Source organism: Euprymna scolopes, chromosome 44, assembly GCF_053919585.1.
Source record: "Euprymna scolopes isolate OS-2025 chromosome 44, ASM5391958v1, whole genome shotgun sequence".
Taxonomy (NCBI): domain Eukaryota; kingdom Metazoa; phylum Mollusca; class Cephalopoda; order Sepiida; family Sepiolidae; genus Euprymna; species Euprymna scolopes.
Genome location: NC_136525.1, coordinates 14,938,963 through 14,965,214, shown reverse-complemented (window position 1 = coordinate 14,965,214; position 26,252 = coordinate 14,938,963). Strand labels below are relative to the sequence as shown.

Below are 26,252 nucleotides of genomic sequence, written 5' to 3'. Positions count from 1 at the left end.
ACAACCCTTCCTTTTCATAACCTATCATACTTTCATGAATCAGAGTCCATTTTCTGTAGGCTGTTTTTGAACCCAGTCAACGATGGGTACTTTTGCTAGTATATATATAATTAAAATCTAGAATGTAAAAAAATTTTACATTTAAAATTAAAATGTAAAAAAATATGAAAGTAAATATAAAAACCATAATAAATTTAATGTAAAATGTTTTTTTAATGTCAAAAAATTAATGTAAAACATATTAAAAACTATAAGTAAAAGTATATATAAATTGAAATATAAACAAGCTAAAAAATATGAATTTAAAAATATCAATTTTAATGCATATTTTTAAATGTAAAAAATATAAAGTAGAATATAAAAATGTAAAAAAAAATGTAAAAAACAATGTACAAATCTAAAAAAATCAATGAAAAAACACTGTCAAAAATAAACAATGAAAAAAAAACTAAAAAATAAACAATGAAAAAATAAATGTACAAAAAGAAATGTAAAAAAAAAATAATGTAAAAAAATAATATAAAAAAAATAATGTAAAAAAAATAATGTAAAAAAATAATATAAAAAAATAATATAAAAAAAATAATGTAAAAAAAATAATGTAAAAAAAATAATGTAAAAAAAATGATGTAAAAAAATGATGTAAAAAAATGATGTAAAAAAATGATGTAAAAAAATGATGTAAAAAAATGATGTAAAAAAATGATGTAAAAAAATGATGTAAAAAAATAATGTAAAAAAATAATGTAAAAAAATAATGTAAAAAAATAATGTAAAAAAATAATGTAAAAAAATAATGTAAAAAAATAATGTAAAAAAATAATGTAAAAAATAAATAATGTAAAAAAAATAATGTAAAAAAAATAATGTAAAAAAAATAATGTAAAAAAATAATGTAAAAAAATAATGTAAAAAATAAATAATGTAAAAAAATAATGTAAAAAAATAATGTAAAAAAAATAATGTAAAAAAAATAATGTAAAAAAATAAACGATGTAAAAAATAAACAATGTAAAAAAAATCAAATAAATTAAAAAAAATTTTTTTGTTAGAAAGAAAATATCAAAATAGAAAAACAGAAAAAAAAAGAACAACTTACCTCCAACAAAGCCAACCGGGTTGTATTTATTGTCTGTACGATCTGTGAAACAATGTAAAGTTGGCCGGAAATTCTGTGGCAAACTGCCTCCGTTACAAGTTGACAAGACGAGAAGTTTTTCAAGTTCATGCCATTGAATATTATCATCTTCATCTTGTTCAAAATTCACACCAACAACGCATGTCTTTCCTAAATCTACACGCAAAAAAATATATAAAATAAATAAAACAAACAGATGCTGACAAGATATTCATTCAACATCAAAATATATTTTATTTTCAACATGAGAAATAATGACGTATCTAAATGAATAAATGCAAAATTTTTTTCTATCTATCCTAACTATTGTTGGCATCAGTCTCAGGAGACAATGGAGTTCAGCACCTCAGATTAATCCACTAGCAAATTGCAGCATCTACTGTAATTATGCAGGCCTATCCTGGATCGACAGGTTTTGCTGCGGATACCTTTACAGCTCTTCTCCAGTGATTGTGGTCTTCAGTCATGTGTTGGATAATAACATGGTTAAAAGTGAAATTAACTATCGATCTGTCTGTCATTCTATCTATTTATCTTGTATTTTCCTTTTACGATATGAAGTTAGTATGATTTCTTAAACAAATGATAATATTAATTATCCAAATAACATATAATAAAAATAATTATAAATATAATTAACAATAACAAAATAAAAATACTTAAAATATTATATAACAATATAAAATATAATAAATTAATTAAAAAATAAAAAATTATATAAAATAATATAAAAAGTATTACTTATAAATTTGAATGTAAAACGTTTTTTTTTTAGCAGCTCTGGAGATTTTCAAAAAGTAGAACATAGGCGACCACAACTTATGACTCCGACCGAAGAAATCACAAGCAAATTAGAGTCATTAAAAAACAAAAAACAGGGCAACAAGATAAAAAGAAAAAGTATCTTTCATCAATAACTAAAGTAAATATGTAAAGTAAATATAGATTTTTCTGAATTATATTTGACCAAAAAGCATTTATATCTCAAACCATTACTATAAAAATAATTACTTTAATCAAAAAGGAGATAAACTAGAAAACAGAGATATTCCCCTCGCCCTGATATGATTGTAAAAAAAAAAAAAAATTACTAGCAATTCATTCTTTCTACTTTGTCTTTTTTTTGTGTAATAAAATTTCTTTTTCAAATTATCCTTTTTTTTTTTCCCACTTTTATTAGTTTTATCATTAACCCTAGACAAGCACGCAAAAAAACATAATCTATCTATCCAGTGATATTGTTAAAATAGTTTATATTGGGAGTTATTTATTGTTTATAGAATAACGTGTAGCAATGGGTTTTAGCTGAGGATGTTTACAAAAATTAGCTAGGTTAAATAAACAAAATGACCTTGGGCAAGCATATGTGGAAAGGTCACACGTTGAGATGAGATATGCATGCTTTTTGAATGATGACATAACGGAACTGAGGTCAAGAAGGTTAGAGAAAGGAGGAGAGTTTGAGTTTGGTCACAGAAGTAAACAGACGTGCTCCAAGCCAGGAAGCGAGGCTGTAAAAAACAAGCATGTAGACACGTAATGCAGACTCTTTGTAAAGACCATTTGAGACAGCTGAAATAGATTTATATTGTAAAAATATAAAATGTTGTTCTGTGGTTTCACAAAAGAAGGAAGAACAGAGGTCTCAATTGGTTATGGTTGGTCGTTTCATGTTCCATTACGGAGCCCAGTAGTGAAGATAGAAAAACTTTGCCATGGTTCTCTCCAGAAGGTGCTGCTGCCATTGCGCACAGAAATCACTTTTTCCATTGTTTCCAACGTAATGGATGTACTGAGATTAAAACCACTTTCAGGACTGCCTGCAACCACTGTAAAACAGTGATAAAAAACGCAAGAGAGTTGTATGCTAAGTCTGTCAAGTCCAAAGTAGCTGAGCAGCGGCTTGGTTCCCACCAGTTTTGGTAAATAGAAAACAGGATCCTGAACACAAGCGTGTGCTCTATCCCAACTATTATCAATGGACCTGAGGTAATCTCGTCAGCATCAGACAAAACCAAACTCTTTGTCAAGAACTTTGCAGCTAATTCTACCCTTTGCAACCAAGGCCGCCAACCTCCAATATTTCCTCCTGTATCAGAAAACACGCTATGTGATATACAAATATCTGTACGTGATGTTGCCAAGCTAATCAAGAACCTTGATTCCAGTAAAGTAAGCGGCCATGATGGTATTCCAATTATAGTACTCAAAAGACTTCAACCAGAACTAGCGCCCATCCTTACAAAACTGTTTAAATGCTGTCTTAAGGAGAATTGCTTCCCATCACCCTGGAAAATCTCATCAGTATGCCCTGTATTTAAGAATTCAGGTGATCGCTCATCTCCCTCTCAGTACAGGCCAATAAGTCTCCCGTGCGTCATGAGTAAGTTGCTGGAATCTGTGTTAAATAGAGAAGTAATCAACCATCTCAGCAAAAATAACATTCTTAGTGACACTCAATATGGTTTCCGTTCTGCTAGATCTACAGCAGATGTGCTTATAGTTATATCTCATAGGATTAGCGAATCTCTCGACGGAGGCTATCTTTCTAGAGCAATTGCTCTTGACATATCAAAGGCATTTGATAGAGTATGGCATAAAAGTTTACTTCACAAGATCTCCAGCTACGCTATAGCTGGAAATGTCTTCTCAATTATTAAATCATTTCTCTCTGATAGGTTCATAAGACTAGTGGTTGATGGGCAGAAGCCCATCAACCACTAGTCTTATGAACCTATCGAAGAAGCTCTCAGTATTAATGCTGGAGTCCCTCAGGGGTCCATCCTGGGCCCAACTCTCTTCCTGATTAATGATCTTCCAAATCATATCCTTACATCATTCATAGACATTTATGCTGATGACACTATCATTGGCAGCACATCTAAGACCGTAAACGACCAAGTTCTCAGATTCTCTCTCCTCTTATCTTGAGCAAGTGGTACAATGGGGAAAGAGGTGGCTTGTTACTTTTAATGCATCTAAAACCAAGCTTTTATCTTTACATCATCAACGCTCTGATCCCCATCTGGCATCAATTGAAATGAATGGCTCTCGTCTTGTGGAGGCCTCATGTTTTGACAAGCTTCTGGGCTTGACCTTCACTCCTGATCGTAAATGGAACACATACATTAAATCTGTTGCCAAGGCTGCTGGAAAAATGGTGGGATCCTTCTATCGATCCAGTAGATATCTCACTGCTGATGCAATTCTCTATCTATATAAGAGCCAGGTATGTCCTAAGATGGAGTACTGTTGCCACATTTGGGCAGGAGCTGCTGGAAAGGACTTATCCTGTCTTAATAAAGTTCAAAATAGACTTCGTAGCCTCGTAGGGGATGTTCTTTTTTCCCTGCAACCTCTATTTCACAGAAGTGATGCTGCGAGTTTGTCTCTGCTTTATCGTTATTTTCATGGCAAGTGCTCGGCTGAGCTCTAATCTATGGCCCCCCCGCCTCGCCAAACTTTCACAAGAAACACCCGTCTAGCAGAAAACACCATCACTAATTTCCCCCACTCTTTATCTGTGCCTAAACCGAAACGTAGATTCCACGAGCAAAGCTTCTTTCTTAGAACTGCACGCCTGTGGAATTGTCTTCTGTTTTCCTACTTTCTAGCTGACAATATGGTTGTCTTCAAGTCCAACATAAACAAGTTGTTGATGACCCGTTCCACATAAGTTAACAAATTTACCAAATTTCCTTTACTAACGATTACTATATTGTCCAATTTCTACTGTACATTTTAACCCTTATCCTCGAGTGGCCTCTTGGTGTTTATAAGTGGTGATGTCTATGTAAAAAAAAAAAAAGAACGAAAGTAAGTATGAAGCATATATTTATTCTTCTTATAAAAAAAATGATATCTAATATGAACTGTAATATATACCCGTGTGATAACTCTGATACAACATGACTCAGTTTATACGTCGATATCATATCCCCTTGATATCTGGCTAAACAACAATACATACAATTTATACGTTTACGATGGAAGAACAATATCTCACCCCCAACCTGTCACTTGCTTGCAGACATTCTTGTAGTATAGAATAGTATACATGATTAAGGCTGATTGCAAGCTCACCATAAAGAATAGCTTTTATAATCCTTCTATCATCTATTTGCCTGGCATGATCAAGCTAATATATAACTATATAATATATAAAGTCTTTATTTGGTAAGTAGAGTGAACATGCTCGGGATGTTTGTCTGATCAAGGATGTTCTTGTTTGAGATGTGGTTCTGCCAATTGATTCTTAGGATTTTCTTGAGATTGCGCAAGTGGAAGATATTGGGTTCTCTGGGCTGGAGATTCATTTTTTTTTTTTTTTTTTTTTTTTTACATAGGCATCACCACTTATCAAGGCCCAGAGACAACTCGAGGATAAGGGTTAATAGTGTGTAGTAGTCAATTTATATATGGCATAATTACGTTAACACACCAGTTCTCATCAGATCACCAAAATTAAGCAACGGCAAGCCTGGTTAGTACTAGATGGGTAACCATTTGGGAATTCTAGGCGCTGTATGTGCTCTCCGCTTATCTCGGCATTTGTTTTCAGTCGTCTTGTACATTTCACTTGCAACTAGTATTTAACAATGTCGACTCAAGAGAGGTGTGATTGGAGATTGCGCACTTCCTGCCAATAAGACTTTCATGCGCAGCCATCCCTTCGCGGGTAACCATAGTCTGTCAAAGACTGAGCCCCCCCCCCTTTTTTTTAAGTCAATTGGACAATACAGTAATTGTTAGTAATGGAAATTCAGTAAATTTGTTAACTTAAGTGGAACGGCTCATTAAGAACTTGTTTACGTTGGACTTGAAGATGACCATATTGTAGTCAGTTGGAAAATATGAAAACGGAAGACCATTCCACAGGCGTGCAGTTCTAAGAAAGAAGCTTTGCTCATGGAATCTATGTTTAGGTTTAGGCACAGATAAAGAGTGGGGGAAATTATTGATAGTGTTTTCAGCTAGACGAGTGTTTCTTGCGAAAGTTTGGCGAGGGGGGACCATAGATTGGAGCTCAGTCGAACACTTGCCATGAAAATAACAATAAAGTAGAGACAAACTTGCAACATCTCTTCTGTGAGATAGAGGTTGCAGGCAAGAGAATAGGACATCTACGAGGCTATAAAATCTATTTCGAACTCTATCAAGGCAATGAACCCAGAAGATTCCCTTGTTAGCATTGGTTTCCTTGATATTATTTTTCTAGTCAGAATTCTTTCTAAAAAGACATCGAGGATTACAGGAAGGACCACATGAAAGTTGCCAATATCCTAAGCAAAAGTGATCTTTTGTGGAACAAACTGGATTTGAACTTGGGACACCCAGGTTGTCAGTCCATTTCATTAACCACTAGACCACTGTCACCTCCCCCACGATCCCCTGAACTATATTAAGGTCAAGGTTCAGGTAATTTAATTCTGATGATACAAGAATGCATTTATCTATCTTCCATGGCAGGAAGATGTGCCACAAGGTCAGAAAGTGGGATTAAAAACTAGTGCCTTAGAGGAAAAGCAGTCTGGCCGAACAAAATTTGCCTGGGTAGCCCTGTCAGTATTCCCCCAGTAGGGGTGGCTAAGGTGATTAGCAATGAACTAATCTTTTCTCAAATAATAAGACAAACCCTCAGAAGGTGGACTCCCTAGAACTGCATGGGACCATACCTAAGACAGAACACACCTTCCTCAAAAATAGCCAAGACTCTACTAGTATTTTGAAAAAGCCGTATATATAGTAATCTCCAAATTCCCTCAAACAAATCTGATTTGCAGATTTATATTTTTTACGTTTTTAATGAATTAATATTCTGTCAGTTTTAATGTTATCGTCATATTTTATTCAATATCTGTCATCATTTTTATCATCAGTTATTTATTATTTTAAGTATTATTAATATCAAGCGATTTCATTAAAAAAAAATGCTAGGGTTTTAAAAATTTATAATTAAAACGGAAAATTTTGCTGAGATGTGGAGAACTAATACTACACTCTGATCTTAGACAAAAGGCCAAGGAACCATAAAACAAATACAGTTTAACCCGGATATAAGATACCTATTTATAGGTATCTATAAATCTCTTATATCCGGGGTTACCCTGTACATTAACATGGACTCTAATTTGGGATCAGAGGAAATCTATTTATATAAGTTTTCTTATATGAGGGTCTGTTATATCCGGGTTACACTGTATTTTTTTTGTGACTAGGCATTTTAAGATGAAAGAAAGAAAAAAAAAAAAAGAAAAAAACTCAATTAATTAGAATGTGTGTATTCATTCTTTTGTAGTCTGTTACTGTGACCTCTGACCCTGTCGAAGTCGCAATAGTAGTGATCGTTTTTCTTCCGGGAGTTTTTTTTTTTTTTTTTTTACAAGATTTTTCCATGTTGTAGGCCTTGTTATTGGGTTGAGATGTCGGCGACCGCTGAAAATAATTAGCTGCTCATGCAAACCAAAAGAAGACAAATGCGGAGGTTTCTAGTCTACCAAAGTTAATTCACTAAATTTACAAGTGTGTTACATATTTACAATCGTTCAGTTTGATCTCATTACACACAAAAAAAAGAAAAAAAAAAAGGAGAAAAGAAAAAAAGGAAAAATGAAAAAAAAGAAAAAAAAAGAAAAAAGAAAAAAGAAAAAAAAGAAAAAAAAGAAAAAAAAGAAAAAAGAAAAAAAAAGAAAAAAAAAGAAAAAAAAGGAAAAAAAGAAAAAAAAAAAAAAAAGAAAAAAAAAGAAAAAAAAAGAAAAAAAAGAAAAAAAGAAAAAAAAAGAAAAGAAAAAAAAGGAAAAAAAAGGAAAAAAAAGGAAAAAAAATAAAGAAAAAAAATAAAAAAAGAAAGAAAAGAAAGAAAGAAAAGAAAGAAAGAAAAGAAAGAAAAAAAGAAAGAAAAAAAGAAAGAAAAAAAGAAAGAAAAAAAAGAAAGAAAAAAAAGAAAGAAAAAAAAGAAAGAAAAAAAAGAAAGAAAAAGAAAAAAAAGAAAGAAAAGAAAGAAAAAAAAGAAAGAAAGAAAAGAAAGAAAAAAAAGAAAGAAAAGAAAGAAAAAAAAGAAAAAAAATTACCTTTTTGTGTGGTGCTCGGAGTACTCGTATTACAGAGCAGCACTTTGGTGACATTACTGTTCAGTGTGGGCAGTGGAAGTTCAGGGAGAGGCCCAGGATACACGTTTCCTTCACTTAATGTTTGACCAAGGAGTTGCTGAAATAGAAGTAACTTTTATGACGTTTTTGAATTTTTGAGATGAGGATTGATTAGTCATTATTTGGATTCATCGGGCTACTGTTCTCATCTTGAGTGTGATTTTCACGTTTTGGTCGATGTAACCTCTGACCTTCCTCAGGTGTATCTTATTGAACTCTCAAGATGAGAGCAGCAGTCCGATGAATCCAAATAATATCCAGCAAATTTTATATGTTTTGCACAGATAGGTCACAGATTATCAAGACCCAGCAGCCACTCGAGGATAAAGGTTAAAAGAATTGTTGGTTAGTTGATAATTGCATAGAAAACAACGAGTGGAATAGGCAGAGGATATCTTAAAAGAGCTTAATTTTCCGAAGTATTTGTCTACTGTTAGATTTGAAGATTAACATGTTGTAGTTAGTTGGGAAGCAGACTCATGGTATCTTGTTTCACAGGTAGCTTTGTGCCCAATATTAAGGCTAGAATATATCTCTGATATAATAATAAACATTATTTTAATCTGTATATGTATAAATAGTTATTTCTAACAGAGGTAATTCAGTAGGTATTAAAATTCTTATCTCTATAATATAAAAGTCCCTTTGTGTGTGAGTGTGTAAGAAAGTTCCTTCCTCATACGCTCAGTTTCGGAACTGATCTTTTGAAAATTTCACACAAAAGTAATTTATATGTCTGGCTGTGTTCTTAGATATGTTTTATACAGAAATTTATCCGATGAAAATCCAAAAATTTGATCCTGAAATAGTCTTTCTTTCTTATAGATAAAGAGAATTTTTACAGAGGCATATTTTAGGTTGCACCGGCAAGGGAGATAATAAAATCTCAATTTATTTCTTATATAAAAAAAAAAAAAAAAAAAAAAAAAAAAAATTGATTTGTTGATATCTGGAAACAACTCAATGGTAGAGCATTGTACTACAGATGGAATAATCCCGTGTTCAAGCTCGGGTTTATCTCACCATTTTATTTTAATTTTTTTCTTATTAATGAGTCCAATTTACGATAAAAGAAGAGTAACCATTTAAAAATTGCTGCAAATCACTTTTTCATTTGCATATTTTAAAACTAAACATTAACCAGAATGAGTTTCCAGGGCATTCATCATGAAGCCCAAATATTAGCTGATGTGATATTGTAAACAGAGACGGACTTCGATGAACGAAATTATTTATTTTATTTTTTTTTTTGCGAATTAGTCCACCAGGCAAATTATTCCTCATAATATAATATTTATTAGAAGATTAATTCTATAATACATATGCAATCTGCATAAATTAAGATATGTTTAAGCGTATTGTACGACAGAGCAACGCCAGGCGTCCCAGCTAGTCTAATATAATAGATAGTTTTTCTCCATTTTAATATATATCTATAAAAATGAAATTGTGTGCGTGTGTGTATACATTTCCCTACCAAACTGCTTTGTCAATTTTCAGTCTACAGACTTGAGATTTGATAGAAGGGGGGTATTGAGATTTGGGTCTAAACACTTGAAATTTTAGATGTAGGTTACTTGGACATAGTTAAAACTTTATTTTGATTTCCGGCCAAAAATTTGGCTGTCAAGGAGCCAAAGTTCAACGATTTGACCTTTGAAAACTCTACCAAACTCCTCCGCCAATTTTGGGTCTAAACACTTGAAATTTTAGATATAGGTTACTTGGACATGGATCAAACTTTTTAATTTGATTTGAGCTCAAAACAATAGAGTTCAGGGTTTAAAATTGGGGTCAAAGTTTAAAAAATTTTACCTTTGTGGTCTCTACCAAATTACTCTGCCAATTTTTGGTCTAAACATTTTAAATTTTACATACAATGTATTCAGACATAGGGCAAGCTTTTTAATTGTTTTTTGGCTGAAAATTGGGCTACCAAGGGGTCAAAATTAAAAAGATTTGACCTTTGCGGTCCCTAGCAAACTATTCAGCAAGTTTTGGGTCTAAATATTTCAAATTTTACATAAAGGGTATTAAGACATGCAGCAAGCTTTTAAATCAGTTTTGGGGCGAAAATTTGGTTGCCAAGAGGTCAAAGTTGAAAGAGTTCACTTTTGAAAACTCTACCAAACTCTTCTGCCAATTTTGGGTCTAAATACTTGAAATTTTAGATGTAGGTTACCTGGACAGGAGTCAAATATTTTAGTATATATATATATATATATATATATATATATATATATATATACACACACATACATACATACATATGCACATAAAGTTATGAACAGTATATAGGGCCCGAGCAAAGCCGGGCTGAACTGCTAGTATATATATATATATTTCTGTGGAAATGATTTTTTAAAATTATATTTCACTTTTTTATGTACTAATCCTTAATTTATGAAGCTCAATGTAATTTTCCCAATTTTCTGTAAAAAATGCTTTTAACTATAATTTTCTACTGAATAAATTTTCAAAATTTTTGGATATATTACTATTTTCGCCATGACAAGTACTGCTTGCTTAAAACCACATATTTAGAAAGAATCAATCTATCGATTATCTTAAGCACTTTATCAAAGTCTAGCTTGATCTTTACTATGTTATGAATCATATTATAAAGAGTCAATGTATTAACTGTTGAAATGAGTCTGATGAATATTACAGTTAAATTTGTGCTTTTGCGTCAATTTTGTAGTTTTTTTTCCAAGGATTTTTAGGCTTGATCTCATAATTATTGCTTCCACTAGCAGGACTTGTGGAAATTCAACAGTACACTTATTCATATGTAATATATTGATGTTGGCATTCTGTAGATATTCAGCGTAAATGGAGATGCTCTGATATTATTGTAGCTCTTTTGTTAAAACTGAAACATTATTTATCCAAGCTAGCAAGGACGCTCAGTCGTAAAGTACGCTTAAATATATTTTAATTCATGCAAATTTTGTATATCTAATAATAGTCAATTTGCTATCGATTCTTATTATAAATTTATAATATTCAATATATATATATATATATATATATATATATATATATATATATATATATATATATATTATAAATTTATAATATTCAATATATATATATATATTATAAATTTATAATATTCAATATATATATGTTATAAATGTATAATATTAAATATATATGTTATAAATGTATAATATTCAATATATATTTTAAATTGATAATATTCAATATATATATATATCATAAATTGATAATATTCAATATATATATATTATAAATTGATAATATTCAATATATATATATTATAAATTGATAATATTCAATATATATATATATATATTATAAATTGATAATATTCAATATATATATTATAAATTGATACTATTCAATATATATATATATATATTATAAATTGATAATATTCAATATATATATTATAAATTGATACTATTCAATATATATATTATAAATTGATAATATTCAATATATATATATATATATATATATCATAAATTTATAATATTCAATACATATATATATATTATAAATTTATAATATTCAATACATATATATATATTTTAAATTTATAATATTCAATACATATATATATATTATAAATTTATAATATTCAATGCATATATATATATATATTATAAATTTATAATATTCAATGCATATATATATATTATAAATTTATAATATTCAATACATATATATATTATAAATTTATAATATTCAATATATATATGTTATAAATGTATAATATTCAATATATATATATATATTTTAAATTGATAATATTAAATATATATATATTATAGATTGATAATATTCAATATATATATATTATAGATTGATAATATTCAATATATATATATTATAGATTGATAATATTCAATATATATATATTATAGATTGATAATATTCAATATATATATTATAAATTGATAATATTCAATATATATATATTATAGATTGATAATATTCAATATATATATATTATAGATTGATAATATTCAATATATATATATTATAGATTGATAATATTCAATATATATATATTATAGATTGATAATATTCAATATATATATATTATAGATTGATAATATTCAATATATATATATTATAGATTGATAATATTCAATATATATATATTATAGATTGATAATATTCAATATATATATATTATAGATTGATTATATTTAATATATATATATTATAGATTGATTATATTTAATATATATATATTATAGATTGATAATATTCAATATATATATTATAAATTGATAATATTCAATATATATATTATAAATTGATAATATTCAATATATATATATATTATAAATTGATAATATTCAATATATATATATATATTATAAATTTATAATATTTAATATATATATAATATATATATATATAATATTTGATATATATATATAATATTTGATATATATATATATATAATATTTGATATATATATATATAATATTTGATATATATATATATATAATATTTGATATATATATATATATAATATTTGATATATATATATATAATATTTGATATATATATATATATATAATATTTGATATATATATATATAATATTTGATATATATATATATAATATTTGATATATATATATATAATATTTGATATATATATATATAATATTTAATATATATTATAAATTTATAATATTTAATATATATTATAAATTTATAATATTTAATATATATTATAAATTTATAATATTCAATATAGATTATAAATTTATAATATTTAATATAGATTATAAATTTATAATATTTAATATAGATTATAAATTTATAATATTTAATATAGATTATAAATTTATAATATTTAATATAGATTATAAATTTATAATATTTAATATAGATTATAAATTTATAATATTTAATATATATTATAAATTTATAATATTTAATATATATTATAAATTTATAATATTTAATATATATTATAAATGTATAATATTTAATATATATATATGAGTGCACCAACTTGAATCGAAACCAAATCTTAAACTTATCAAGAAAAAACATTTTTTGGGGAATATATATATATATAAACTTATGTTCCTTCAGATGTAATTGAAACCAATACCAAAACTTATGAAGAATTCTTGGTAAAATTATTTATTACAAGAAATGGAAAGATCATAACACTTAAACGACAGTCATTCCGAAGGAAAAAGATGTAATCGTGACACAGAAAATAATACGCTAGCATATAAATATATATAGACTATGACTAATTTTCATTTACCACAACATAAAATTACATTCGTAAGGATGTTTTTGCTTGTTTAAATTCTGCAGGTTTTAGTTATTTGGCTTCTGTACCAATAAAGCTGAAAATTTACAATTTCCAACAAATTTGGAGGTTAGAGTCAGCTAATGTATTTCCTAACTTCCAGCGCGACTGGAAATGATGACAAGGTAAATCAGTTCTTTTACTTTTATTTTTTTACTTCAGTGTTTTTATTGTGAAGCAATTTATTGAAATAAAATATAAGAAAATGACATTGAAAAGTATATAATAAAAATGAACAAAAATTATAAATAGATAAAAAAAAAAGTGTTTATTTACATTTTACTAACACAATTAAAAAAATAAAATTTCATTTTATTTAAAATTTTATAAGAAATGTTTAAAAAATTATAAAAATTCTTTTCGATTTTGAAAATAAGTTTTTTTTTTATTTGAATTTATATAATGAATATGGTCATGAAAGTATAAAAATAAAATCATAGAAATAAAAATAAATGAAATTGAGATCTAAATAAAATTTTAACCATCATATGAAAGCCTATCAAATAAATAATACTTTCAAAATAATTTAAGATTTAAAAAAAAAAAACAGAGTACATACATAGGGGAGATGTAGGCGTGAGAGAAAAAAGTGAAGGAACTAGTTTGCCTTGTCACTGCTTCCAGTAGCATTATGCCGGAAGTTAGGAAGTATGTTAGCTGATTATAACCAACTCTGAATCGTCATAATTTAGTAGCTAATTATTCTATTATTCTACCAAAATAAATTTGGTATCATTGTTTATAGGCGCTTAGATATAGTCAGAATAAAAATTTGATTTAGGATTTTATGGAGAAAAACTTAATCACTAAAAATTGAACAAGTTTTATAACAAAATTGCTTTTATAAATCTGAAAATTTCACCACTTCCACAAAAAAACTATTTCAACAAAATTTCTCTCATTTCATTCTACCAAATGATCAACTTAACATGAGAAGCAGACGGATTGTGAAAATTTCACCACTTCCACAAAAACTATTTCAACAAAATTTCTCTCATTTCATTCTACCAAATGATCAACTTAACATGAGAAGCAGATGGATTGTAAAAATTTCTGATGTGTATTACATACCTTGTAGACAAATAGATATTCTCGAAGAAAGGCAGCTTGTTGTGCAGTGGTTTGACGGCTATCAGCCGTTAGCAAATGTTTGAAGGCAGCTGTTGCATTCTCCAACTGTTTCAAATTGAAGGATTGACGCCCAATTGTGAAATTAATGTGGTCCTGAACAAAAAAGAAAAAAAAAAAAGAAAATTTAAGAAAAGTGTATAAAAAAAAAAAAAAAATTTCTTCAAAATTTTTTTTTAAATATTTGAAAAAAATTAAGAAAAATTTGAAAAAAAAAAAAAAAAAAAATTCTTAAGATTATTTTTAAGGTGGCGACACGCAATAAATGTTCTCTTATCCATAAAATTTGATTTCCTTTATAAAAATAAAACTACTTAATCAATTTACATGAATTTTAGAATGATATTTTTGTTCCGGCACAGATGCATAAATCATACAGATATTTCTTTATTTTTGTATTTTGATATAGGGGAACTTTGGTCAAGAAACAAAATTATTAACCAAGAGGGCGGCTCAACAAGTATTTGTTTACATTAGATTTGAAGATGACCAAGCTGTAGTCAATTCGGAAGCAGGCACGTGATATCTTGTTCCTCAGGGTGATATAGGAAAGAAACTTTGTTTATAAAAGTTTTTCTTTTTTTTTTTTTTTTTTAGAGAAAGAGAGACAAAAAGGGAAAGTTTTTTGAAGCAATTTGTAGCTAGACAAGTTGTTGCTGTGAATATTTTATAGGGTTAATAAATAAGAATGTATTACCTCTGCGAGTGACCAATGTTTTCCCTTGTAAACTTGTAACGCCTGTGAATATGAACGTAAAGCATGTTTTTTCTGAAAAAGAAAATAAAAGAGAATCAAGTTTAGTGTCAGTATCATCATCATCGTCGTCAGAGAAAGAAGAAGAGCTAATTGTAAGATTAAGTTGAATCGAGGAGATTTTGTATTGAACTAAAACTTTTTTTTTACTGATATTCACCCTAAACAAAGCACGCAAGAGCTTTAACGAGCCGGGTTTTAAGCGGTATTTTTAATATGGAGATGTTTGTTCACATTTCATTTACATTAGTGCACATTGGTACAGCTGAGGAAACGGGGAGAGAATTCAGAAGGTAAACAGTTTAAGGAAAGAAGCTCTTTGATTAGAGAACCTTCTGACATCTAGGGGACCTTACAGTGAAGAGGTGAGATTTTGCTGATTGTCAGGTTGGGTTACGATTAGGGGTCAAAGATGGCGGGTAAAAGAGGCAAAAAATGGGGGAATAGCAGAGGAGTAGGGAAAGAAGGGGGGATAAGCAGAGGCAGGGGAGACAAAAGGAGAAAAGGGGGAGACGAAAGCAGAAAAGGGGGAGACGAGAGAGAATGGAAAGAGAAAGCATACGTCAGGATTAAAAATGGGGTGTATTGGCAAAAAATTAAAAAAGAAAAATGAGGATAGGGAGAAAGTGCAGAATGGAGGAGGACATAAAAAGAGTACTCACCTGTCCTGATTTACTAAACCTGTGGCCTGCCAAAATCATATGGAAGGCATATTTGCGAGCCATAGGAGGTCGCATTTTGATATAACAATGACCTGCTTGTTCCAATAGCAGGGCACTTCGTAAATCAGAATCTTGCTGCAAAATGGAAAGAAATATACAAAAAAGTTAACCTAATGAAAAAAGCCAAACAAAATCATTAAAAAAAAAAAAAATCGGACAAGTGCAGATTTTTTTTTTTGTAAATTTGTTTATGAAAATTAAAATTCATATTTTGACCCATAAAAGGGGTCTTCAGGAAATGTCAGTGAAAAAAGCGATCCACTCGTACAAAACTGCCCAGTTGAGGGTGAAGGAATCGAGCTTGACAATGATAGCGATCTTGTGAGGATCCGCCGTGTGTATTGAAAGTTTTTGCGAGACATACAAGCACATGTTTTGCCTTTTATATATTAGGTTAGCCTGGGTGCCCGGCGTTGCCAGGGTGTTTGGAAGTGCGTGTTGTGAGAAAAAAAAAAGAAGCAGGCAGGTTCGAACCATAGCGCAAACGAGGAAAAGAATGTGAAAAAAAAAACAAAAAACATGACGTCTTTGCTGTTGCACCCATCACCAAACCGAAAGTGACGAATGTTTAAATTAAGGCTAGTCAATCGAAAAGAGGGGATGACTTTCGAAAATATAGACGAAAAAAGTGGCCCTTCCCAATAAAAAAGTGCCCAGTTGAGGGAGAAGGAATTAATGTTTTTAGCCAATTTTTTGATATTTGTCATCCGAAGGGTCAAACTTCAAAACGATACCGATCGTGAAAATCTGGCATATCTGTTTAAAGTTTTAGGCAGACATACATACAAACAGACAGGTAAGATTAATATTATAGATTAACTTGTATTTTTTAAAATACTTTTAGAAATGTTATTTAGTAAAAAAAAAAAAAACATTTCAGAAAGTACTTAAAAAAAAAAATCAATATAATTTGATACAATATAATTATAAAAGTATATAAAATGAAACTAAATTTAAAAAAAAAACAAAGACAAATAAAAACAAATTAAAAGAAAAAACAAAAAGAACAAACCAATAAAAAAACAACAAATCAAAAATTAAACAAAAAGACAAAACAAGCAAAAAGACAAAACAAAAAAAAAAAAAAAAAAAAAAACAACAAAAAAAACAATAACAAAAAAAACAATAACAAAAAAAACAACAAAAAAACAACAAAAAAAACAATAACAAAAAAACAAAAACAAAAAAACAAAAACAAAAAAACAAAAACACAAAACAAACAAAAAAACAAAAACACAAAACAAACAAAAAAACAAAAACAAAACAAACAAAACAAAAAAACAAAACAAACAAAAAACAAAACAAACAAAAAAACAAAACAAACAAAAAAACAAAACAAACAGAAAAATAAAACAAACAAAAAATAAAACAAACAAAAAATAAAACAAACAAAAAAATAAAACAAACAAAAAAATAAAACAAACAAAAAAATAAAACAAACAAAAAAATAAAACAAACAAAAAATAAAAGCAAAACAAGCAAACAAAAAACTCAAAAGACAAAAAAAACAATCAAAACCAACAACAACAACAAAAACCAAAAAACGATAAAAACAAAATAAAAAACTCATTAAAAATAAAACTCCATCAAAATAAACAAAATAGAAAACAAAAAAACTGCAAACAAAAAGCAAAAACCAAAAAAAGCAAAAAACCCAAAACAATAAAAACAAAACCAAAACGATAAAAAACTCATTAAAAATAAAACCCCATCAAAATAATATTTACCTCACTGGTCATCTTGATGAACTGTAACGCAGCCTCTGCATACATTCCTTTGCTTTTCAGAGCTTCAGTACTAATTAATGTACCTCTGGCAGCAAGTTGTGGGTTTCTGATAAAACAAAAATGTACACACATATTATAATAAAAAAAGATTTTGTATCTGTTGGTCATGAAAAATTAAAATATTTTAGTTCAATTGAGAAATGTGAAGATAGAAAAAATAAATTCTTGGCAAATTTGCTGTATATTACAAGAGGTTGCAGGGAAGAGAAAAGGGCATTTTGTACTCTGTCAAGGCAGGATAAGCTGCTTCTAGCAGCTTATCCTGCCCAGATGTGACAGCAGTACTCCATCCTTGGATGTACTTGGCTTTTATATAGATAAAGAATTGCATAAGCAGTGAGATATCTACTGGAGCGGTAGAAGGATCCCACCAAATTGCCTTCAATAAGTTCCCAGACATTTTGTACAGTCATTTAAAATTGACATAAACGCTTGAAAATTCAGTATGCTATTGCTATACATCTTATGAGATGACTGGCCAATTTTTATTGAAATGAACAGCTACATCATGAATCGGAATACATCCTACTAAAGCCTGATTGTCACAGCTGGTGAATTTCAAAAATGCAAACTGGGCGTAAGGACATTTTAGAAAAAGGATATGCAATAAAATTCTTTTTTAAACTTGGAAAAAATGCTACAGAAAGCATCAGTTTTTTAATGGCATAAGAGATTCAAGGAAAGCAGGGAGTTTGTGAGTGATGATGACGCGTGGAAGGAGTATGGAAGTCAGAACACGAGTTGATTGGCCAAATAGTGAATTTCATGGATAATGACTTGTGTCTATAGAGACAATAAGTGCATAGTTTGATGTCAGTGTGGGAACTGTACACACAATTATTTGTGAGGAACTGAAGATGCGGAAGATTTGCGCGAAGTTTGTCCCAAAGGTGCTCCATCCTTTTCACAGACTATTTGACCGAGATGGGCATTAAGATGATTCTTCACCTTGCTCCCTGTGACTTTTGGTTATTCCCTAAGCTCAAGGAAAACCTTAGAGGCTGTTGTTATGAGACAATTGAGGTGATGAAAGAGGCTGTGACAAGGAGTCATGGACACACTCACACAAGAGGACTTCCAGAAGGTCTTCCAAAAATTGTTGGCACGGTACAACAAATGCATTGCAGCCGGAGGAGATTACTTCAAAGGGGACCAAAGTTTCATATGTGTACTATCAAGAAAAGTGCCCTTACAAAAAAAAGTCTGGAAACTTATTAAAGGCATCCGGTACTTACTCTGACCAAACCAAAACACGCGTCCAACAGAACACAATCCATTAGCTAAGAGCCGCCCCAGGATCTATTCTCTTTCTGAGAGGCACACAAACCTTTACTGACTGAGATGTCCATTTCTCGCCATGCAACGCATGTCTTCATCTCTCACTGGCTAGGTTTCACTTCCATACATCATCACATACCTGATAGATTCTTCCCTTGTTCGACAGTAGTAACGCTCTAGTGATTAATAATGTCACAAGTTCCCTGATTCCCTGAACTTATTCCATTCATTCATAATTCTTTAAAGAAAAAAAAAAAAAAAGAAAAAAAAAAAAAAGAAAAAAAAAAGAACGAAAAAAAAAAGAAAAAAAAAGAAAAAAAAGAAAGAAAAAAAAGAAAAAAAAAGAAAGAAAGAGAGAGAAAGTAACAAATGCTAATTTTTTTTTTTTAAAGTTAACAATTATATTCGATTTCTGCTACTGAATGCTTTGCAAGTGAGAATTCTTACTCTGATCAAACTAAAACACAAGTCCAATGGTGCTTATGTAGTATAATGGGATTTCTAGAAATACATTTTAAGTAAAAACACTTATGTACTTGCATGGCATGTTGAAATTAATAAAAGTTTAAAAAAAAATGATGAAAAATAATATAGTACAGGATCTGCTGGAACTATTTTTTTTTTTTTTTTTTTTTTTTTTACAAGACGGAAAGCAACGTGAAACTGCCGTCTTGACTTATCTTCCCGAGATTACCATGGCTCTACAATGTGGAGAGCCGTGGTCGCCGACGCTGTTAAAACAGCAGAGATGCTGATGATGATACTTGTATATTTATATTTCTTATATTATGTTTTTTTTTTGTGTCAACATGGTCAGGTGAAAGTCTGCATTGAAAATCCCTTTTTCAAATATGTGTTCGACTTAAAAAAAAAAAAAAAAAAAAAAAAAGAAAAAGACTTTAATAAATTGAATTGAATTTAATTAAATTTAAATTGAATAATAATAAAAAAAAATTATAAACTAATAATGTGACACCACTTCTCAAGGCCAAAATCAGCTAGAGTATAGGGGTTAATGAGATGGATTAATTGTCAGAGTGGGAAATTTATTTGGCCCTTTCTTACTATAAGGTGGGAAATTCTTATATAAAGGAAGATCATTTATTTTAACTTATTTTAGAATGCCGAAACCCATTATTTTTTTTCAAACCATAAACAAACGTTTGCATATAAAAACATCAAACAGTAATCATATATGGGAACAGGTGTCGCTTCTGCATTTACCGACCCACGATTTCCACAAAGTTAGCTTAGGCTCTCTCAGCAGCTGACGGAAATAACCAAAAAAGGTAGTCTGAGTATGCCTCAATTTTGTTTTTTTTTTTTTTTTTTTTTACAAATGCGCTGTCTTTTTTTTAGCTAACAATAAAGGCTACTTTTTTCATAATTTGGAAGAATAAAAAAATTAATTTTAATCGCACAAGCTGAAAAAAAATCAAACACCACTAAGAGTTAAGATGTCATAACATCATATTGAAATAAAAATAGCTGCACAAATAAAAAACTAAGCAAAAAGGATAAATAAACGTTTTGCAACAAATGGTTTATAGGAGCCTCATTAGAGAAGAAATAAAGGTGAGTAACTCAAGAAATTGAAATCTTCTGGAGGGACACTAAAGACCATAAAGAAAAAGATTAGATAAACACCATCGAAGAGGAAAACAAGGAGAAAACAAAGATGCCAGCTCTAAAACTTAGTAAGGAAGCTGTCTGTAGCTCAATCAGTAATTTGAGTTATATTTAAATGTATATTTATATTTCTTATATTTTATATATGCATTATGTTTTTACTTGCGTCAACATGGTCAGGTGAAAATCCTTTTTTCAAATATGTGTTCGACTTTAATTATAAAGTCCTTTTCTTTTTTTTTTTTTAAAAACTAATGTGACACCACTTCTCAAGGCCAAAATCAGCTGGAGTATAGGTGTTAATGAAATGGATCGTCAAAGCGGGAAATTTATTTGGCCCTTTTTTTTACTATGAGGTGGAAAATTCTCATATAAAGGAAGATCACTTATTTTAACTTATTTTTTTCAAAGCAAAAACAAATGTACGCATATAAAAACATCACACAATAATCATATATGGGAACAGGTGTCGCTTCTGCATTTACCTACCCACGATTTCCATAAAGTTAGCTCAGGCTCTCTTGGCAGCTGACGGAAATAACCGAAAAAGGAAAGCTGAGCATCCATAGCCCTTGAGCTCCTAGAGGGGCATAGGCCATCTACAACATTTTGCAGATGTTTTTGTAGCGAGGAGTTCTTTTTATAGGGTGAGGGTGCTGGCCCCATGCCCAACCTTCCCAGAAGGTACATATAGCCTTCCCAAATGGTCACCCATCTGGTACTGGTCAGGTTCAACGTTGCTTAACTTCGGTGATCTGGCGAGAACCGGTGTGTCAACGTGATTATGCGAAGGCCGAGCATGCCTCGACTTTTTTTTTTTTTTTTTTTTTTTTTACAAACGCGCTGTCTGTTTTTTGCTAATACAAAGGCTATTTTTTTTTCGTAATTTGGATGAATAAAAAAATTAATTTTAATCGCACAGGCTAGCGTTTGGTTAGGGTTTATGGTTAGATACATGTTTGTAATTTTATTTATTGTATTTCCATGTTTTTCCTAGTTATCATTACAATTTTCTCGTAGCGGTTTCACGTTTCATGATTCGCTACTTCCGATTATTCTTGTCAGCGACCGAGCACACCCAGGAAACTTTGTGGAAACCACAGGTTGGTAAATGTGAAAGTACTGAACACACATTTATGCACATTCACTGCACAGGCCGTGATCACCTGCTTGGTCTGGGGGTCAAATTGTGGCTTCGTTCAGAGACCGGTCGCAATGTCAGCTGCGTGGTCTCAGTGTTGCAACAGAAACAAACCGAGCACGCAACGTCTCCTTCCACAAGTGAATTGAAAATCCCTTTTTCAAATATGTGTTCAACTTTAATTATAAAGTCTTTCTCTTTTTTAAACTAATGGGACACCACTTCTCAAGGACAAAATCAGCTGGAGTATAGGGGTTAATGAAATGGATTAATTATCAGAGCGGGAAATTTATTTAGCCCTTCTTTACTTTGAGGTGGGAAATTATCATATCAAGGAAAATCATTTATTTTTACTTATTTTAGAATGCCAAAACCCACTTCATTCGAAATAATAAATGTGAGGAAAATACAGATTAGCCAATAATTTTGTTCAATTACTGTCTCAACAGATTTGTATCCCGACCGATAACCATAGAGTGACAGGCCCCAGCACGCACAACTTCCTGAATAACAATTGTCTGTTAATAACGTACCACACTGGGGACCATCGAGAATTTACTTGCATCGGCATGGTCAGATGCAAGTTTTGTACTGTATGATATTTCGGAAAATTTTCCTTCTTCAGATATGGGTTTGATTTTAATTCAAACGTCTCCAGTATATACATTTGAACTAAAGATGTGAATGCAAATTTCCTGAAATATCAGACAACATGGAACTTCCATCTAATGATGTTGACGCAAGTAAGAAAACAGTGAAAGTATGAAATATAAAAAAAATATTTGGGTACTTGTACAGTTTAGTCAAAACATTTAAAAATGAAAATATCGAAAAAAAGGTTATATTGTACATATCCGTTTTGAACTGAAGATCTCCGGAAAAAAAATTTAATTTAATTTGATCGAGTAGTTTTTTTTTTTTACAGCGGAAAAACATGTTCTTATGAAAGCGCATTGAAGTCAGCCATTATGAATTTGCTGAACATGCCACGTGGAGATAACTCCATGTAAAGCGCCGACACTCCCTCCCCATATTTAATTCTAGCTTTTCTTCCTAAAAATCGAATCTTTTGCTTGGTATCATAAATTGTTTTTCTGCTGTAAAAAAAAAACTACTTAATGTAGTGAACTTTTTTTTTAGGAGAACTTCGTTCCATGACGGATATGTGCAATATAACCCTTTTTTTTTTTTCCCACCCCTATATTTTCATTTTTTAATGTCTTGACTAAACTGTAAAGTACCTATATTTGCTTTCCAAATTTGGTAATAACCCATTTTTCTATTATTTTTTTTCCCCTCTCCATAATAAAGATTTGGTGGTTGGCCAGAATTCAACCGAATTAAAAAAAACAAAAATAAAAGAAAAAAATCTTCGCTATATGGAATGAAAATGTCATATTCCAAAAATCACATAAGTTGATCAAGTAGGTTTTTTTTTTATATACTTGTTTATGATTTTTAGCAATTTTAATTATAAATTGTAGCCATTACAAGGCTGATTTTGATCTTGGTAGCTGAATTTCAGTTGTCTTCCTTTATTAAAGATGGCTGAGCGAAACATACTATCCTTGCTTCCTCATAAAAAAAAACTTTCACAAAAAACACTTAGATGGAGTACTGTTGCCACATCTGGGCAGAAGCTGCTAGAAAGACCTTATTCTGCTTTGACAGAGTTCAAAATAGACTTCGTAGCCTAGTGGGGAAATCCCTTTTCTCTTTCATACAATCTCTTTTCCACAGAAGAGATGTTGCGAGCCTGTCTGTTATTTATTGTTATAGCAAGTGCTCGTCTGAACTCCAATCTATGGTCCTCCCTCGCCAAGCTTTCACAAAAAACACTTGTCTAGCTAAAAACCACAATCAATAATTTCCCCCTCTTTTTATCTGTGCCTAAAGCTAAACATAGATTCCATGAACAAAGCTTCTTTCTTAGAACTGCACACCTGTGGAACTCTGTACTGCTGGCCTGCTTTCCAGATGACTACAATATAGTTATTTTCAAGTCCAACATAAACTTGTTGAACTGTCCCCTTAATTAATCAAATTATACCAATTTCCACCCTGAGCAATTACTACGCTATTGCCCCAATGACTAACAAACACTCATAAAACCCTTGTCCTCGATTGGCTTCTGGGTCTTGATAAGTTGGTTGTTTTTGTTTTACGGCATATCAACCCTTTTCAGGTTATTTAATGCTGAATCCAAAGATTTTGAAGAAAAATTTTTTAATAGAATATATTTGTTGTTTTCAAGTCGGTTTCTATTTAACCACTAGTTGGGACCCTAACAGGTACTACCACTCCGGGTCAGAGTGGACCTGGGAGCAATGGCAATGAAAGGGTGGCTTCACACTCTCCAAAGCCTGCAGGCTGGGGCCTCACTACTGGATATAGTTTAAGGCCATATCCAGAACCGGGTCTTGATAAGGTGACTCCTTTGTAAAATAAATAAGTAAAAAAAAACAAAAAAACTTTGTGATTTTTGGAATATGACACTTTTGTTTTGTACATATTAAAAAGGTGATGTACCTGCAGGTAGCGAGGTAAGTAGTGACAGCAGACTCCATGTAATGGTGAGGATACGGTCTACCATTGTCTTGCATGAAAAAGGTTACGCAGGCCATTTCCTGAGGGGGGGGAGAGAAAAAACAGGATATAAATATAATAAAAAGAAACGTTACACATTTCAGAATTTCAAACGGAAATATAAATATTCATATTTATAGATAAATCCTATCCTGGAAGAAGAAGAAAAAAAAAAAGCTCAATATTCAAGACAGAACATCAATATACAAGAGGAATTACATTATGTGAATTAAACAATTAAAATTTTATGTTCATATACAAGTCATACAATATAACTTCAACTTGGATGTCTTCAAGTCCAACATAAACAAATTCCTGATGAACTGCCCCCTTAAGTAATGACACTTTATCAAATCTCCAATACTAACGAATACTACAATACTACCCCATTGATTACTGTACACACAATAACCCGTATCCCCGAGTGGCTTCTAAGCCTTGATAAGTGGTGACCTCCATTAATAAAAAAAAAAAAAAAAAAAAAAAAAAGAGTAAATTATTTTCTTATATCTTTTTCTCTTTCCTGCAATTGCTTTCCCACAGAAGAGACGTTGTGAGCCTGTCTCTACAAGAGCACATGGCAGAGAGAGAACAAAAATAAAAAAGCATCTGGCGGAGAGAGAAACTTTAACCATGTGGCGGCATGATAGGACTTTTAAGCACATGTTGGTGCGACAGGAACTGTTAAAAAAAAAATCTGGACTTTTTACAAAATTGTTGGATGACCATGCGCCATGGGGTAAGCTGAAGACATAGTAGCTGGTTGTAGCTGCAGACTTGGAAACTTAATTGACCCTGAAAGGAGAAACAGGGATGTGACCAAAGTGTAGCTGGCTTGAGAAATACGTGTCAGTGGTTTGGTGATGAAACGACTTAATAAACGTCTCTCTTTCACATGGAGAAAAAAAACTTGTATCAAATTTCTTTCCTTTGTTTCTTTGAGAGGCTTTCGTACTCATACACAAGGTCACGACTTGGCGCTATTTGCATTTTGGCCAAAGTTAACACTTTTATACAACCTAACACCATTGTGATGTTCGCTTGTATGAAAGTGTTAACTTTGGTCAAAATCGAACTTACTTCAGTAATTGTTTTTTTTTTGTATTGATTTTTCGATACTTATCAAACACATTCCGATACAAAACCTATGTAAGAACATTCCCGGACACATCAAGTAACTGTGTGAAATTTAAAAAAATCAACCTAGCTGTTTCAGAATCCATAGGGAACCAACTCACAAGAAACACGATTCAGGTTTTCTTCTTGTTAAGTAATAAGCAAAAATGTTTAAGACGAATCAATATTGGTACATACCAAAGCGCCCGCATAATGTAACCACGCATGGTCGTTATTGAAGTCCCGCTTAGCAGTCTGATAAGTATGGTAGGCAAAATCATACATCTGGAATAAGAATGCCAAATCTGCTAGACGTCGCATTTGCAATTCGGGAGCTTCCGTTGTGTAGCTGCAATAAAAAGAAAAACAGTGATTTGCATTATCGTTCATTTGTTATAAAAATCAAATACATAAAACTACTAAAAGAGAATTAAATTGTTTGTATTTTTTGTCATACAAAAAAAAAACAAGATCTGAGACTTGCTAGCTTAAAATAACGGTTGATAAGTT

General features: G+C 30.3%; 2 protein-coding genes across 4 annotated transcripts in view; both read right to left on the bottom strand.

The window, feature by feature from the left end:
- LOC145268701 (trafficking protein particle complex subunit 8-like) overlaps nt 1–26,252 on the bottom strand; it is a 194,679-nt gene that overhangs the window by 8,386 nt on the left and 160,041 nt on the right. For all 3 annotated transcript variants that reach the window (XM_080124237.1, XM_080124236.1, XM_080124238.1), the window contains one exon: nt 1,100–1,294. In XM_080124237.1, the coding sequence (XP_079980363.1) occupies nt 1,100–1,294 (195 nt within the window). The remainder of the gene's footprint in view (nt 1–1,099; nt 1,295–26,252) is intronic.
- LOC145268702 (trafficking protein particle complex subunit 8-like) lies at nt 15,955–26,085 on the bottom strand. The gene is made up of 4 exons (XM_080124240.1): nt 25,941–26,085; nt 24,570–24,667; nt 17,933–18,038; nt 15,955–16,280 (listed from the first exon to the last, which is right to left on the bottom strand). Exons 1-4 carry the CDS (start codon nt 26,061–26,063, stop codon nt 16,080–16,082), a joined length of 528 nt encoding a protein of 175 aa, XP_079980366.1. The 5' UTR covers nt 26,064–26,085; the 3' UTR covers nt 15,955–16,079.